The sequence below is a fragment of the Hippocampus bargibanti genome, linkage group LG12 (assembly GCF_051943395.1).
Source record: "Hippocampus bargibanti isolate YZ-2025 linkage group LG12, ASM5194339v1, whole genome shotgun sequence".
NCBI classification, from domain to species: domain Eukaryota; kingdom Metazoa; phylum Chordata; class Actinopteri; order Syngnathiformes; family Syngnathidae; genus Hippocampus; species Hippocampus bargibanti.
This window is the reverse complement of record NC_142745.1, coordinates 5,338,065-5,355,000: the sequence shown is the minus strand read 5'-3', so window position 1 is coordinate 5,355,000 and position 16,936 is coordinate 5,338,065. Positions and strand designations below refer to the sequence as shown.

Sequence of the window (16,936 nt, the reverse complement as noted above, 5' to 3'; positions counted from 1 at the left end):
CACTGATTGGTTGTGCCGGGAGTCCTTTTAACTGCCACTGATTGGAACGACCAACACCCGTGCAGCTGCAGGCGGGGCCGACAGTGCTACCCGTTGGTCGCCAACCAGATCGTGACAGTTTTTTTGTTTACCTTTTCTTTTTTAATGTGACATATTGTCTATTTTATCATTTTTTCTACTTATTTGAATTGAACAAATAATGTCTCTAAATTCTGTGGGGAAATGAGTCACAATAATATGTATGATTTGTAGTTTTCCAATGATATAGACCCAGGATTATAAAAAATAAAAACATTTTTTTTTTTCAACAGTAAAAAAAAATGTACATTTAAATGCAGAAACACTAGTAAACGTTAAATCACAAACTGTTGAGAATTAAAAATTTACATGAAAAAAATCCCTAAATTTAGACGACATGAGTCGAAGGTTACAAATGTTTAAAAAGAAGCATTAAAATGTCTTATCCCAATCCACACACGGATTACATAGTAAATAGGTTACAAATGACTTAATTACAAAAATTCTTATCTTTACATGTCATCAAAACCTGGGAGCCAGAATGTCTGCAGAGAGGGCAATAAAAAAGAAAAAGGAAAGTAGTATTAGAAAGAATTTGGAATCAACTCAGCTTTGTTTACTCTAAAATTCCAAATTTCAAGACTCTGAGGTGGACGTGCCGATCACTAGAACCCCACGCCTCACTGTTGAACCTTACAGTACCAATGTCGGAATTTGCATAAGGCACCCATATCAAATTAGCATTTAAAGGACAACCGACAAGTTGTGTCCATAATTTGTAAAATGGCTTCGAGTGACTTCTACTGAGTGTATTTTACAAAGATTCCACCACATATAGCTATATTTTACGTTTTAAGACTCGCTCTGAATATTCCGGAAGTCTTGTTTTTGAGTTGGTGACGAGTCCGTATGTGACGTCACTGAAGGAATGCCCCTGACCGAAAAAAAAAGACACATTGTAGCAGTCCTACCATCACGTCAATGTATTTTGCTGTACTTGTTTGGTCTGAAAACCTCGTGTTGCACCCAAAAGCCGCCAGAAGAGGGCGACCAAGCTCCATGGAAGGAATTTATCATCATGTGGAAACGGGCTGACTAATTCCCTACACGGCTTTGTGCGACATTTCCCACCCCGATGCCTAAAAATGACACTGAATAAATTTTTTAATCGATTGCAAACATGTATGCTTTCTTCTTCAGAACTATTTGAATCAAATTCATAACTGGATGTGTAACAAGAAAGCATATTCTCCGAATCTGAAGCCATTGTTTGGATTCTCCAGCAACGCAAGACGTCTTGGCGTGACGTCACGAACTGGGGGCGGGACTTTCTGAAAATGCCCAATTCGCAGCTCAATTTTTTTGCAGATTTTGGACACTTGAAGTCATTTTTATTGCTGTTTTGCATTTGAATAAAAATATCATAGTGCGTGTTTTGGGTATTTTAGATGCTATAAAACGTTTTTCTGATGTCAGTTAGGAAACAAAAAAAGTTAATAATGTAAGAAGAATAATGTGCTGTGTATGATCTCACCATTGTAGTGCAGGCGGTAGCAAAAGTCATGTATCTGGGGTTAAACTGCACAGCGCTGATGGGTCCCGGATGCTTCCCATCCAGGACAGCGACTTTCATCTCATTTTCTGTGCTCCAAACATGGACTCTCCCATCCTCTGAGCCTATCATGCGGAGGAGTAGTTGTGTTAAAGTCCCGGGAGGATGGATGGAGAGAATAATAAAGCAAAAAGGTTTACCGATCATGACAAACTTGGAGTCGGGGGTGAAACACGCCTCCAGGTTTAAGCCTCTGCTGTTGTTATAGCCCTTGCAATGAGAAACAATACACAAGTTTGAATCGAATACGACGATTCACCGTGATGTCATATTTGTGCTGCAGGCGCGGAAGACTCTTACAGAAAACTTGTGCATCACGTTTCCAGTGAAGGCGTTAAGGATGCAGATCATTCCTCCGTTGGTTGAAATGAGAATCTGTTTGCCATCATTGCTGAACTTCAGCCCAGTCCAGTCACAGGGGCGATTTAGGCTCATTTCAAATGATTCAAAAGGGCCCTTTTCAAAAAAATACAAATAAAAATCACCTTAAATCAATAAATCAAGAGATGAATAAATAGATAAATAAACACATTGACAGAAAAAAATAAACAAAAAAATAGACAAATTAATACATAAATAAACAAACAGACAAATACAACAAACAAATAATGAATATTTGGAAATATAAATAAATAACATTTAAAAATATAAATTCATATATAAATACACAAATACTGACATAAATACATGATTAAATACACAAAATAAAACTGGTGCCAATGGGTACTAGTTAACAACAGGAAGTTGTGACTCACTAAGACAATTTAAACTGAGGAAGAAAGGCCTTTTGTATTGATATTTTCTTAAAATGTTTATATGTTTGTTCATTCTTCTTTAAAATACATTATATAAAATAGAAGGAAATTTTGTTTTTTTTTAGACACAAATGTATATAAACATTTTAGATCTGTAATTTTAATTTTTTTATTTGTATTTGTAATTTTGTATACAAATGTTAACATTGAAATTTTAAAACTGGGATATTTTTGCCCACAGTTATCATACATCAGAATCTCATGTATTGTATTCAATTGTACAATGTCAGCTCACGCATACAATGATATCAATGCCAAATCAATCAAACAAACATATCATTACAATTCAACAATTTAACAGAGAATGCTTGAGACCAGAAGTTCAGAAAAAAACAGTGACCTGATTTCAAATGTACCTTGGTAAAAGCACGGACATCGTACAGTTTAATGGACCGCGAATCCACCCCTACAGCGAAAATGAGCCCTTCTGGGTCATAAGAACAAATAGGTCTGTCGATGGGCTCAGTTAGACCCTGAAACAGAAAAACAAACAAAAAAAGTGTCATAACACAAGGTTCGAAAGTTGTCCATCAGCCAATTCCAGACGATTTTGGGTGAAAGGCGCAAACCAAAGCAATCACAAGGCACAAAGAGATAATTCACAATCACATTTACGCCTCCTGGATACTTGCTTTCCTCCCCATTTAAATCCGAAACTGACGGTGGGTCATCAAGAAAGCATCGATGTTCCTTTCAGCTTCACATTTTCTTAAAATATTTTACATCCTGTTTCCTAGCTTAAATTAGCATCTAGTTTCATGTGACTGACCTGAACATTTTCAGTGCGTAAATCCCAGATCCGGATCGTTTTATCCAGTGAACCAGAGATGAACATGTTTGCTACAGGTGACATGGAGAGAGCCGTCACTCTGTAAAGCAATTATGGAATGTGAAAGCAAGTTAAGGACGCGCTTGGGACAAATGTGTTCTTAATCCAGTGTAATGCCCGTATTATAATAAATATGGTGACATTACTCACCTTGCAGTATGACCGGAGAAGTATCTGATGTACTTGCAGTCAGTCAGTGACAGATACCGTATTGTATCTACAAATCAAAAGAACAATATAATGTGGTACCCAGTCAATTCATCAATACGTCCGTTTTTGGAGTGCAATGGAGTGAAAAATTAGGGTTTTCTTTTTTCTTTTCAACTGAGATAGTTGATTTGAAACATGAGTGATTTAAGTCATAAAATATATGCGGTTGAATACGTAATTTAAGGCACTCTCGTATTTGGTTCCACAACATTTTCTCACTGGCGGTGTTGATTTATTTACCATCCATTTTATTGGAACTGTAGATGACTTTTTGGGAATCTTCATTTGTGTAACAGATCAGGTCTGCTCCATACTTCTTGCTGTACACCGTCTGAGCGGGCCTGATGGGAGATTATTGCATATTTAAACACGACCAAAATGCAAATACTCAATTCTTGATGATCTGCGCGTCCATCTACATAATCTAATACGTAATAAAATGTTTACCTGTTGTATTGCATGCTCAGATGTCTCTATTTAACAATGTTTGTTTCTTTTATTTTGCAGGGCTGCGATACAAACTTCAACCATAACAAGCAACAATCGAGTACTGTTAGACTCAACATTGAAAACACACCCAAGATTCACATGATAAATAAATTGATACAAAAAAATAATGCACACTTACGTTCCTTCCTTGATATCATACAAAACAATGCTGTCGTCGTTGCTGCTTGAAATTGCGCTCTCACCGTTGGGGCTGTAGACCACACAATTGATTTTATCTGAATTTTCTGTATATTTTCTTGCAACTCTGAAACTCCTCAACACGCTGTCCGTGATTTTCATGTTTGCGCCCTTGCTACGCGAACATAACTATAAAATGTACATAAAACAAAATTCCGTGCATGTAATTCGACCGGATTAATTTAATCCGTTCAATGCGCATTGTAAATTATGATGCCGTTGAAAACAATCGATTTTAAAACGGCAACGATAGACCAGCGCAGAAATGTTCATGTAATAGTATGTTTATTTTTAGTTAAACGATTTCGGGAAAGGACAGTGCCCGTCGGTAACACCATAATTTTAATGAAAGCTAAAATTCCGGCGACTCAAACGTATTAAAACGAACGCGCCAACATTGACGGATTCGCTTCCACCCATCATCAACCCGGAAGTTATATGCTTCCAGAACACAGTTTAAGGTCAGAAATTCTAACTTTCTTGAAATTAATTTATTCAAATGGGAAAACCGTGTTAGATTAAACGATTTACATGTGTGTGAAATTACATACTAATGTATTTTAACGATATATTAGAGATTGTTTTTTTCCTATCTGGAAAGGTTGGGCGGAAACAACTATACCCGGAAGTACTTAGATGCGACACTCATGTTCGCCATGTTTCGTTGACTACACTTTTGATTTATCTTTTTCACTACCACAGACGCTATGAACCACTGTAGATATTTTGTATTCATTGGTGACTGCAACTTTCTTCTCCGGTCTCTAAGAAAAACACGGACAAAGTGCCACCAGTCCTCGGGATCGGCTCTTTTTTACCTGACCCGGGGCCATACCACGACTGCAAGGCAAGCCACAGATGCAGGCAAAGGTGAAAAACCTCCTCTTCGAGCCATTGATTTGGCTCGCAAGATCCGACAGGAGAAGGCCAATACTGGAAAAACTGAGGTCAATGTTTCACCCCAACAGAAGAGGGTGATAGACTTAAAACGGTTCAGTCTTCAGCTTCAAAATGTTCATCCCAACGTGTTGGCCAAGCACCTGAACCGAGGTGTCCTGTACCAGGATCAGAATGTGGTCGTTGTCAATAAACCGTATGGTGTTCCTGTCAGAGGTGAAGCAAATTGAACGAATGGTTATATATATAGTAGCCTTGATTTACGAAATACACCCCCAACAGTAATTGGACGTTGAAAACTGCCTTTTGTCTTATCAGATTCCTCTGAGGAGACGACTATCTCCTCCGTCCTCCCTGTCCTTTCCAAAATGATGGATGGTGTGAAGGTCAAGTCCAATTCTCAGCTGCTGCCATGTCTCGGCCTGGAGAAGGAGATGACCGGTGCTCTCCTTTTGGGCAGGAGTGAAGAAGCAGTTGAGCACGTCCTGGAACTCAACCGTAGTAATCAAATACAGAAAAAGTACTGGTAGGTTGTCCTAAACATAAACATAAAGAAATATCACTATATGCGATAGTGAACGAAGCTGCACAAGAAACCCAAACTGTGTCCTCAGGGTTGTCACAGTGGGCGTGCCGGTGCCATCCGAAGGCATGATCGACATTCCAATCATTGAGAGAGAAGTCACCGGTTCTCAGCCTCACTACAAGGTTAGCTGCTTTGGTTTCAAATTCTATTATTTACTGTGGCTCCGACTTACATACATTTGAAATTTCAGATGGCTTTAAGCCCAGTTTTCAAAATGAACGACACCGGCAGCGGACTAACTAAAATTCGAGCCAATCGCCAATCCCTTCCTGCCGTCACAAAATACAAAGTCTTGGACAGTCAAGCCGGATGTAGTCTTGTAGAATTACAGCCTCTAACTGGTGAGGATTGGATCGAATTCAGCGTCTGGGTTGGGGGGGAGGGGATAAACTTTTGAGTTGGTCTCTTGTTTCCACAGGAGTGAAGCACCAGTTGAGGGTTCATATGGCATTTGGATTGACATGCGTCATTTTGGGTGATCATAAATATTCACACTGGAGCAAGCTGGCACCGCAGGTAACATGCTTTAAATGTGGATTTGATTAAAACATTAGATTTTTGCGTCTTTGATAAAACATCAAGAAAATATGTCAGGTAGCTTTTTGAATCTCACACATCCACAACTGACTTGTAAACCGCTGACATTTTTTTACCGGCAGAAATTACCGGAGCGCGTGCTGAGAAAACTTGGCCTTGAGCAAAGCAAGAGCAGACATCTTCCGCTTCACTTGCACGCTCGTCAACTGACACTCCCCAAAGACGGCGACGGCCTCATCAGCGTGGGCTGCCCAATGCCCAAGTTCTTCACGCAAACACTTAATAAGCTGAATTTAACTTTCCCTAAGGAAAAAGAGGAAACTGCTACTTTGTGATTTTGAGCGTGATGATTCCAGTTATATACTGTACAGCACGGGTGTCAAAGTCAAGGCCCGCGGGCCAAATCCGGCCCGCCACATCATTTTTTTCGGCCCGCGGGCCAAATCCGGCCCGCCACATCATTTTTTTCGGCCCGCGAAAGCAAATCAAACTTGTTAAATTCCATGATTGCTAAAATCTGAGCCAAAATTTCATATTTTTGGATGTCAACCACAATAAGTCATTATTCTTCTTCAGATTTGAAAACGAGTTATTCATTAATTTGCTGTGTGCTCTATATGGAATATTTGAAGGGATTTAAACATTCTAATGGGTTCCCCAAATTCATAACGGCCCTCGAGAGGAAACCATAACTACAATGTGGCCCGCGGTAAAAAATGACTGACACCTCTGCTGTACAGTGTATCGTAATTTTAATCCGGATATGAACGACTGACTGAAACCACAAATGTGTAATGTGTGACAAAAGAGTGATCAACATGACTAGAACTTGTCCTCTTGTATTTAATCATCCGCACACAAAGATGTTGAAAACGTCTTTTTGAGTGTCTCAATCAATGACAATATTTGACCTGAGAGTTTCTAGTCTCCCGAAATACTACAATGTAGCACTTCACTTTACCTTGAGACAACGTGGATCGTACTTTGAAAACAGGCACAGAGTCATCTTTTTACATATGAACACAATACAAAAAAAAATAAAAATACATGCGCGGTGGTCCCTATAAGGAGGTTGGCATGGCAACAAAAAGGATGAGGTTAAAGAAGAGTAAACGGTTAAATACCCTCATCTTGAAAAGTTGAAACTGGAATCGTTTCCATTTTCTTGCCAGTTCAGTTTTACATTCCTGACATTGACCGTGAATTCTTCTGAAAACGTTAAAGGACAATTTATCTCATTTGCGAGCTTCAACAACTCATTCAATGGATTCTCCATGTGATTGTTGAGTTTTATTGAGCCACGTGATGGGCAGCAGAGTCAACAATCAGTGACGGAATTGTACAATTTTCCCTCCCGGCTCCATGGAACTCGCCTCCTTTTAACTCTCGGAAGCGGCGCCGATAATCTCTTGGATCTCTCGGATCACCAGGATGCGCGCCAGCGTTTGCTCCACCTGCTTACTCGTCAGGGGCTGAGACGAGTACCACATGGGACTGTTTGGCGCCACGACGTGCTCAGGGGTCATGTAGTAGGCGTCGTTACGACCTTTGACGCTTTGGGGGCTGGAACGGGGATGGCGGTTAGAGTCAAAGGAGAAATATTATCCCCAGAATATTGATTCTGAGTCCAACTCACCATTTGAAGAGATAAAAGTCATAAAGTTTGATCGGGCAACGAAGTGGATTTTCTGGATCCTCGATCTGTTCGTCATATAAGTCGTCAGGTCCTGTAAATTACGTTACACAAAAAGACAAAAATTCAATGATTGCTTTTTTTAGTTAGTTTTTTTTTCCTTAGAGGACAACAGACACCGTTTTTTTGTTTCCTAACTGACATCAGAAAAACGTTGATAGCATCTATAATACCCAAAACACGCAGGCGGATATTTTTAGTCAAATGAAAAACACCAATTAAAATGAATTAAAGTGTCCCAAAACGACTTCAAAAATCAAAACAATGGCTTCAGATTCGGAGAAGATGCTTTCTTGTTACTCATCCAGTTATGAATATGATTCAAATAGTTCTGAAGAGGAAAGCATACATGTTTGCAATCGATTAAAGAAGTCCTCCCATCTCAATTCGAGGCGTTCGGACTAATGTAGCATCCCAGAAAATGCACAAGATGGCGCCCAATCTCCATTGGAAGTGGACTGATTGGTCTGCTGGGAATTTGTGTCAACGAGTATCAAATAGTTGTCTTGGTGCAACACACAACGATTCACCATCGCGTTATTTGTATTTTCCTTCTAATTTCGCCATCAACACGAAGTTTTCAGACCAAACAAAGTACCCAAAATGCATTGTGTGTCGCTTTCTCAGTCAGGGGCGTTCCTTTAGTGACGTCACGTCAGGGATCGTCATCAACTCGAAAACAAGACTTCCTGAATATTCAGCGCGAGTCTTAAAACGTAAAATACGCTCAGTAGAAGTCATTTCAAGTGATTTTACAAGTTATGGACGCAACTTGTCCGGAGGCGTCGGCTGTCCTTTAAGTGGCCAACAAGGTACCTTTATGTGAACTTTGCCCTTTTAGAAGGCGGATTGTAGTCGCTTTGTCCTTCGTATTAGTGGGGTTCTTCCTGGTGTGTCTTAAGACCTTAGAGAAGGCCACCTTCAGGTGTTGCTCAAGTGTCAGCAGACGAAAACACCTGCGGCAAAAAAAAAGCGTGTGAGACCGTCAAAGCCCTTCAGGCCTGAGTCCTGCCGCGAATAGCAACCACGTGTGAATAATTGATCGCTCTATATCAAGGGCGTCAAAGTCATTGGATTGGATTTGCCTTTATTAGTCTATTATTATTATTAGGATTATTAGTTTATTGGTCTTGCAGTTTTTTTCCCAGTCATTTTTCGGCCGCAGGCCACAATGTACTTATGGTTTCCTCTCGGGAGCCGTTATGAATTTGGGGAAGCCATTAGAATGTTTCATCCCCTCCACATATTACATACAGAATGCACAGCTAATTAATAAATAACTACTTTTCAAATTTAAAGGAAAAAAATAATGACTTGATGTGGTTAAATGGGACAGTTTGAAATTTTGGTTCGGACTTTAGCAAGCATAATAAAATTTCACGTTTGATTTGCTTTCGCGGGCCGAATAAAATAATGTGGCGGGCCACATTTGGCCCCTGGTCCCTGACTTTGACACCATGCTCTATAATGATGCCACAAGATGGCAAGAAAAGCAGGGCTTACTGACTTGACGGGGAAACGTACTGAGCAAATAAACCTCCCGTCATGTTCACATACTTCCTTGGCATCAAAACAATATTTAAATGTTATACAGGGGGCTTTATCTTGTGATATTTTTTTCTGGGAATATTATTAAAAAAAAAACACAATAAAGGTCATCAAATCCATACAGTGCTACGATACACACATGCAAAGTCGAGGGACTCACTTGGTGTTAAAGTACATCAAAGTCGTTAACAAAGTCCAAGGTGAATGTGCACCAAGCTGTTTACATTCCCAGAGCATCTCCTCCGTCACATGACTTGGAATGATGTAACCTTGCATAATAAACAAAATAATAATAATTTCTCAAGTCCTAAATGTACAAAAATGACAACGGTGAGGTTTTTTTTTTTTTTTTTTGTTACCTAAAGGATGAACACTGGGCTTCCAACCGATGAGGGTTTTATGTAAACTCTCACAGAATCGAATGTAGTACGGATCAGAGAAAATATCATCCACACGTCCATTTTCGAAGAGATACTACATTAAAAAAAATGATTAAAAAAAGTGTGTCAAACAACCTCATCAAGAAGAATTCAATTACCAGGTTGGAGCAAAAGAATCACAAACCTTTTGGATACATAAGAAAACATAATACAAAACATCCGGTGCAAATTCCTCCTCCTCTGATCCTCGGGCCTCCTGCGTCATGAGGGCAAGACCAAGATTCAGCTCGGCTACGGCGCTGGAGATCAAGTCTTCTTGGAAACGTAGCGGTTGGCGACCTACGCGCACAAAAAGACAGCGGCTTTTGTCGTCGTAGAATTTCTTTTCAAGGTCCGTCGAATCTCACTTGCTGGGAGTCTGTTCGTTCAATGACTTACGTCCGATGGGTGCCAGCTTTATCTGCTCCTGCTTGCTTAGCTGGTCATTTTTCCTCTTAACCCAAAGGCGCCACACCTCCAGGCCCTCGTCTGGTTTCAGTGTGACGGGAACTAAAATTTCTGCAGACGGTTCGCCGTTGGCATCGTTTTCTCCTTGTTCCTGTACAAGACAAACACCAAAAATGTTTTTTTTTGCTTTCTTTCCTCCAAACAATTACTGCATTTCAATGTAAATGTTAACTTTCATTCACTTGCCTGATCATCCACTAATTATTAAAGGACAACCAACGTCTCCGGACAAGTTGTGTCCATAATTTGTAAAATGGCTTCAAATGACTTCTACTGAGCGTATTTTACAAAGATTCCAGCGCATATGGCTATATTTTACGTTTTAAGACTCGCGCTGAATATTCCGGAAGTCTTGTTTTTCAGTTGATGACGAGTCCTCACCCTACGTCACTGAAGGAACGCCCCTGACCGAAAAAAGGACACATTGTAGCAGTCCTTCCCTCACGTCAATGCATTTTGCTGTACTTTGGTCTGAAAACTTCATGTAGGACCAAAAAGAGGCAGAAGAGGGCGACAAAGCTCCATGTAAAGAATTACTCAGCCTGTGGAAACGGGCTGATGAATTCCTTACACGGCTTTGTCGCCATTTTCTGCCTTTTTTGGGTGCGACATTTCCCACCCTTGATGCCTCAAAATGACACGGAATAAATTATTCAATCGATTGCAAACATGTATGCTTTCTTCTTCAGAACTATTTGAATAATATTGATAACTGGATGTGTAAGAAGAAAGCACATTCTCCGAATCTGAAGCCATTGTTTTGATTCTCCGGCAAGGCAAGATGTCTTGGGGTGACATTACGAACAAGGGGGCGGGACCTTCTGAAAGTGGCCACTTCCGGGTTCTTTTTTTTTGTGCAGATTTTGGACACCAAGTCATTTTTATTGGTGTTTTGCATTTGACTAAAAATATCATATTGCGTGTTTTGGGTATTTTAGATGCTATAAAACGTTTTTCTGATGTCACTTAAGAAACAAAAAATATTTTTCTTAAAGTCAAAAGCAATTGTTATATTTTGACAGAAACAAACTACTTCCACTGATACTCACGCCATCACCAACTGGGAACTGGCCCCAATGGTGAAATAATTGTTAACTCATTCACTGGCAGACAATATGCAACAATGTGTCCACTGAAGTGCCAGGGTTTTTGTCAGTCACTCGAATTCCAGGAAACCCAGGAATATTGAGTTTTAGGACTACATCAACATTCAATGTAGCGTAGGAAAGCTTAGATTCTCTTCTTTCATAAGAAAAAAAACAGTTAATTCCTAAATTAGATGGGTCTGGAGTAATATGAAGTGCAGGTGTGGGCGGCTATACAAAAGGCAAATATTTGTGGAAGGGAAAAACATTCCAAGAGGCCAGTGCTTTATCGGCACTCAAACAAGACAAACCAAAACCAGAACAAATTCAGTAATGTCGCTCCATGTCATATTTTCAATTCCCAAAAAAATTTGGGAATGGCAGTGAATGAGTTTTCAAAAAAGTCCCCAACAGCGTCAATTAGAATTGATCATGATTAGAGTCGTTAAAAGGACGTTTTAAAATGTGCGCGTGCATTGAAACGCAACATATTGAGTATGTCACCCTGTGCTTTTGAGGGAATCAATCCATAAATAGCTAACAAACGACAAAAAGCAAAATCTAACCTGAAGTTGAATTTGTTGCCCATTTCCATCCTCGTGGCCTTGTGTCTGACTGGGGTCCCATATATGCACGGATTGCGTCGTATTGTACGTCCCCCCGACCGTCTGGACAGCGACCGGGATGTGAATGTTCCCGTTCATGAACTGAGCGGGAAACAGCGTCTGTACGATTTCTTCCTGCGTCCCGCTCGACACGGACTGCACCTCCGCTGACCTCGCGGATGACGCGGCTTTGCCGTTGGCGGCGGCGAGTTGCACCGTGTTGTACGTCTCCTGCGGTATCGTGATGTGAGTCACGCCTTGCTGCTGAGCGGTGGAGTAGACGGGGATGGTCCACGTCTCCCCCGCGGGGCCGGTGATGGTCCCTGTGGCACTGTACAACTGAGTGCTGTCCACTGTCAGCAAATCGGGCCTCAGGGACACGTAATTCTGTTGCTGCCCTTGAGGGATGGCGATGACGGTGGCCACTTGCTGCCCCTGAGGAACGGCGTAGGACACCGTCAAGGGAGCGTCCACCTTGCGCTTCTTCACGGGCGGAAGAACGGACGAGGCGGAACCGGGCCGCCTCTCCGTCTCCCGGGGAGAGTTCTGTTGCGGCGCGGGCGAGACGGCCTCTATGGTTTGGATGTGAATCTGTTGTCCGTCAGCTAATTGGATCTGCTGTCCGTCTTGCAGCTGGATGTGTTGCCCTCCCATGAGTTGAATTTGACGTCCATCTTGGAGTTGAATCTGTTGCCCGCCCTGGAGCTGAATGTGCTGGCCACCCGGTAGCTGAATTTGCTGGCCGTCTTGCAGCTGAATTTGCTGCGCGTTCTGCAGTTGGATCTGCTGTCCATCTTGGAGTTGGATCTGCTGTCCACCCTGCAGTTGGATCTGTTGTCCGTCTTGTAGCTGAATGTGCTGACCGCCCGGCAGCTGGATTTGCTGACCGCCTTGGAGCTGAATCTGTTGGCCGGCCTCCAGCTGAATCTGTTGGCCATCCGCTAGTTGAATCTGCTGCGTACCTTGCAGCTGGATTTGGTGACCGCTTGCCAACTGAATCTGTTGTTCTCCGCCGACAGCTGCAACCAGCTGTGCCTGAATCTGTTGACGTGGAGAAACGTTTGGTGATGACCAATCAGAATGACATCGTGGACGATGGGCTTAAAGGCGGACAATCGAACTTGGAAATTTTGCATCCCTCTCACAAGGCTTCTTATCAATAAGCCGTTTAGGCTAAACAAGAACTAAACGGACAGTCAAACTCAGCTATATTCAATATTATAAAAAAAAAAGATCAAATATGGATTTGAATTTGGGGTGTACTACGATTTTTCAAATTGGGCTTTACGGTATGCTCGATGGGATTTATTCAAACTTGACACCAATTACTTGTTTAATCTCATTATTATTATTATTATTATTATTATTATTATTATTATTATCTCTTAAAGGACAACCGACGTCTCCGGACAAGTTGTGTTCATACTTTGTAAAATGGCTTCAAATGACTTCTACTGAGCGTATTTTAATAAGATTCCACCGCATATAGCTATATTTTACGTTTTAAGACTCGCGCTGACAATTCAGGAAGTCTTGATTTTGAGTTGGTGACGAGTCCATACGTGACGTCACTGAAGGAACGCCCCTGACCCCCCAAAAAAAAAAAAAAGACACATTGTAGCAGTCCTTCCATCACGTCAATGTATTTTGCTGTACTGTTTGTCTGAAAACCTTGTGTTGCACCCAAAAGCTGCCAGAAGAGGGCGTCCAAGCTCCATGGAAGGAATTTATCAGCCTGTGGAAACGGGCTGATTCATTCCTCATGGCCATTTTTGGGTGTGACATTCCCCCCGCCCGTTTGCCTCAAAATGACACGGAATAAATTCTTTAATCGATTGAAAACATGTATGTTTTCCTCTTCAGAACTATTTGAATCATCTTCATAACTGGATGTGTAACAAGAAAGCATATTCTGCGAATATGAAGCCATTGTTTTGATTCTCCAGCAATGCAAGACGTCTTGGCGTGACGTCACGAACTGGGGGCGGGACTTTCTGAAAATGCCCAATTCGCAGCTCAATTTTTTTGCAGATTTTGGACACTTTAAGTCATTTTTATTGGTGTTTTGCATTTGAATTAAAATATCATACTGCGTGTTTTGGGTATTTTAGATGCTATAAAACTTTTTTCTGATGTCAGTTAAGAAACAAAAAAGTGACGTCGGTTGTCCTTTAACATTCCTCCTCATTTCCTTTTTATAAGGTACCTGTTGCTGCTGCTCCTCTGTGAGCTCTTCCTGCGACACGAGTTGAGAAGTTGACATTCCCGCAATGTCTTGTTGAGCGGACGTGGCCATCTGCAGAACTGGCTGCTCTTGGATTTGAACCTGGTGCAGTCGGAGAAAATAAAACACCAATGAGCAAGACTATCACAAAGGATGCAGAGACCATTGATGAAAAATAATGATACACATAAAAAAAGTTACAATGCTTCATTTACAAAGCTCAATTTTGACTGACATGTTGACAGTGCTCTTTTCACTTCTTCAAATCTTGTTTTTTTTTTTTGGTGGTGTGTCATGATTTTTTTTTATATGAACATTTTGTGCCTCCATAAAGGTTGCATAACACACATATTGGATTATGGTGGGGTGGGCAATAAATTCTGCAAAGGGGAAAAGAGGAGAAACTGGAATATTCACTAAGGACCTAGCCAACATGATAATTTTATGTTTCTTTCATATTATTTTTCAAATAATTTCAAAAAACTATATTGTCTTGCTGCAATAAATTGGTAGTTTTAGAGCTACGCTGTGTTGTTTTTTTACTTGCAATTTTAAACAAAAATTTAAGCAATTTTAAACAATTGTTTTCATTAAAATAATAATAATAATATTAATAAATTTCATTTATAAGCGCCTTTGAAAACGCTCCAGGACACTTTACAGTCACAGGATATTTTTTCTGTGGGTGAGCAGCCACAAGGAATAACTCCACCTTTACACTTGAACAAACTCTAATAATAATTTAGCGAAACAAATACAGTACCTTTAAGTCATTCTAGTGGTCATGCAAGTGTACAAACAAACCTGCACTTGAAGCTGCTGCTGCTGCTCTGTTTCTGAATGCAAGGAAAGCTGGGGTGAAATCTCTGTTGAGGTAAGCTGTACCTGTCATGAGCAGTGGAGGAAGTGATTAGGACGCATCGGACTCAATTTAATAAACGATAAATTAATAAAGGACGTTACCGGACAGGCCAGTTCCAACAGAGAGCCGGCCACCTCTGTGCTATCAGTGTAGACGCAGTTGTTGGTCTGGTCCTGGTAGACCATGGCTGCTGTGGTGGTGGTTGTGGTGGTGGTCACCCCTCCCTGCTGGCTGAACTCGCCCTTGGAGAGGGACTCCAGGAATTCCTTCATCCTGTGCTGGGGTACAGTTCGGGCCTTCTGACGCACGTATTCATCAAACGAGACCACACCAGCCTCCTGTTCGTTCATTGTTACCAGACCTGGAAAACAATCAAGAGGGGATCTTCTAAGCACTTATCTGTAACTTGCCATTTGTGTCACTTATGCAAACACACGATGAATAAAATCGGTATGGTATTCCTTTTGATGTTACGCTGAATGAAGTTTGGATTTTCTGTCACTTCTAAAACGTACAGTATTTCATTAACTGTTTCAATTTCAAACGCCCCAGCCATGCAACATAATTTTTACACCATTTGGAGTGTTTGTTAATTCCTGACTCTTTTTTTTCTATGCATGTTTTAGAGTTCAAAATTAAATAATGCATCACTTGATTGTCATCTACATCACTGTTTTGATTTTGACTATTTTGTTTATTTTCAGCAAACTTGGACCCCCGGCTTTCTATAACTTTAATTTGTTGTTATTTGTCAATTTCTCTATTTAGCACACTTTTTTATGAGACCGGCCTTTCCAAAACGGGCAATCATTTATGAAACCCATTCAAGTTTGAAATTCGGATTAAAAAGTAGGTCACACCAAAAATCTAGTCCTCTATTGTTTTTGTATTGACGCTGGCCAAATATATGGGATAGTTTTTAAAAGGCCAAAACTTTGTCACAGAAAAAAGTGACTTTTGTCGCTGCAATAGTTTTCAATTGATCTACTTGATCACACTGCATTCTATACATCATCAATTACTACATTAAATTTAATAAACACACTGAAACAAACTGCAGGACAATTCGATTTTTGAATGGCAACATACATGATGAACAGGCGTCGTCGTTGTCGTCTTTCTACAATTGCTATAATTAAACTTTTTTTAACAAGAAAACTTATCGGGTGTCTACTTTTCCAAATATTGACTATTAAATGTAAAGAATACCCAAGATTGAACTCATCTACAACCCGAATGTACATGTACATAAGATAAGCTAATTGTTAGCAAGCTAGCATAGCACAATACAGCTAGCCGAGCGAAACATTATTGGGCAATGTGGTCACCTTCGTCGATAATTGTGTTTAACATTACTAACGTGGTCACGTTGACTCAAAAATATAAACCCTAAAGTACACAGTTTGTCGATGTAGAACGCAACGAGTCCCCAAATTTACAGCAGACAACATGACGCTAGCTACTGCTAACGCTCGCATCCTGCCATGCTACCTTAAATAAAATGAAATCGTCTCCTTTCCGCCAAGGCACGGTGTTTCAAAAACTAAAAATCCGATAATCGTCTAGCAGCTACCATCAGTATGCCGGTCGCACGGTCCATGCAGCGGCAGACGGTGCAATTCCGCCAAACAATGCTACGATTAGTTTTCAACAACAATTTCACGGCGACGGTCGGGAGCAAGCAAGCAAGCACGAAGGCGAGGTCTGACGTCTGCGTCTTCTTTTTTTTGCACACAAAAATACAGGCAGTTTTCCATATCCACAAACGAGGAAACCAACCCCCAGCAAAGAAGCGAACCTTAGTCATCCAAATGCACGAGGATTGTAAAAAAAAAAACACA

The 16,936-nt window shown here is 40.7% G+C and overlaps 3 protein-coding genes across 10 annotated transcripts in view; 1 reads left to right on the top strand and 2 right to left on the bottom strand.

Moving 5' to 3' along the window:
* The window catches only part of LOC148890112 (WD repeat-containing protein 82-like), a 4,882-nt gene extending 306 nt beyond the window's left edge, over nt 1-4,576 (bottom strand). The window contains exons 1-10 of one of the 2 annotated variants that reach the window (XM_089010572.1): nt 4,113-4,238; nt 3,932-4,005; nt 3,725-3,825; nt 3,425-3,491; nt 3,215-3,314; nt 2,802-2,918; nt 1,931-2,086; nt 1,771-1,840; nt 1,553-1,695; nt 1-563 (exon numbers count right to left, since the gene is read on the bottom strand). The exon at nt 1-563 is cut by the window's left edge and continues 306 nt beyond it. In XM_089010572.1, the coding sequence (XP_088866698.1) occupies nt 531-563; nt 1,553-1,695; nt 1,771-1,840; nt 1,931-2,086; nt 2,802-2,918; nt 3,215-3,314; nt 3,425-3,491; nt 3,725-3,825; nt 3,932-3,945 (801 nt within the window). In that variant the 5' untranslated portion in view covers nt 3,946-4,005; nt 4,113-4,238 and the 3' untranslated portion in view covers nt 1-530. Of the gene's footprint in view, nt 564-1,552; nt 1,696-1,770; nt 1,841-1,930; nt 2,087-2,801; nt 2,919-3,214; nt 3,315-3,424; nt 3,492-3,724; nt 3,826-3,931; nt 4,006-4,112 lie in introns of both variants that reach the window. The other variant, XM_089010571.1, reaches the window with a different exon arrangement.
* Nucleotides 4,577-4,786: 210 nt separating this feature from the next.
* Nucleotides 4,787-16,936, top strand: part of rpusd4 (RNA pseudouridine synthase D4) — a 64,947-nt gene continuing 52,797 nt past the window's right edge. Inside the window, exons 1-6 of one of the 3 annotated variants that reach the window (XR_016116565.1) lie at nt 4,787-5,284; nt 5,387-5,594; nt 5,683-5,776; nt 5,845-5,995; nt 6,073-6,170; nt 6,314-6,581. Coding sequence is in view for 2 of the 3 variants with exons in the window: in XM_089009286.1 (XP_088865412.1) it covers nt 4,879-5,284; nt 5,387-5,594; nt 5,683-5,776; nt 5,845-5,995; nt 6,073-6,170; nt 6,314-6,526 (1,170 nt within the window). In the remaining variant the exon portion in view is untranslated. Of the gene's footprint in view, nt 5,285-5,386; nt 5,595-5,682; nt 5,777-5,844; nt 5,996-6,072; nt 6,171-6,313; nt 7,014-16,936 lie in introns of those variants that run through there. The other 2 variants (XM_089009286.1, XM_089009285.1) reach the window with 2 other exon arrangements.
* Nucleotides 7,021-16,821, bottom strand: qrich1 (glutamine-rich 1). 5 transcript variants are annotated; one of them, XM_089009276.1, is made up of 12 exons: nt 16,669-16,821; nt 15,197-15,456; nt 15,038-15,118; nt 14,216-14,335; nt 11,971-13,050; nt 10,251-10,410; nt 9,997-10,151; nt 9,792-9,906; nt 9,593-9,701; nt 8,701-8,840; nt 7,828-7,918; nt 7,021-7,754 (listed from the first exon to the last, which is right to left on the bottom strand). In XM_089009276.1, exons 2-12 carry the CDS (start codon nt 15,443-15,445, stop codon nt 7,571-7,573), a joined length of 2,484 nt encoding a protein of 827 aa, XP_088865402.1. In that variant the 5' UTR covers nt 15,446-15,456; nt 16,669-16,821; the 3' UTR covers nt 7,021-7,570. The 5 variants fall into 5 exon arrangements, with proteins under 5 accessions (XP_088865402.1, XP_088865401.1, XP_088865403.1 ...); XM_089009275.1 differs by having other exon boundaries at nt 16,587-16,807; XM_089009277.1 differs by lacking the exon at nt 16,669-16,821 and adding an exon at nt 16,456-16,578.

Coding starts and splice junctions, on each gene's coding strand:
- qrich1 (XM_089009274.1), bottom strand. CDS start 16,448: ATGTTAAACACAATTATCGACGAAG. Junction 13,051..14,215: donor CAGAGGAGCAGCAGCAACAG/GTACCTTATAAA, acceptor CCACGTCAACAG/ATTCAGGCACAGCTGGTTGC. Junction 8,841..9,592: donor TTGATGTACTTTAACACCAA/GTGAGTCCCTCG, acceptor TTTTTGCCGCAG/GTGTTTTCGTCTGCTGACAC.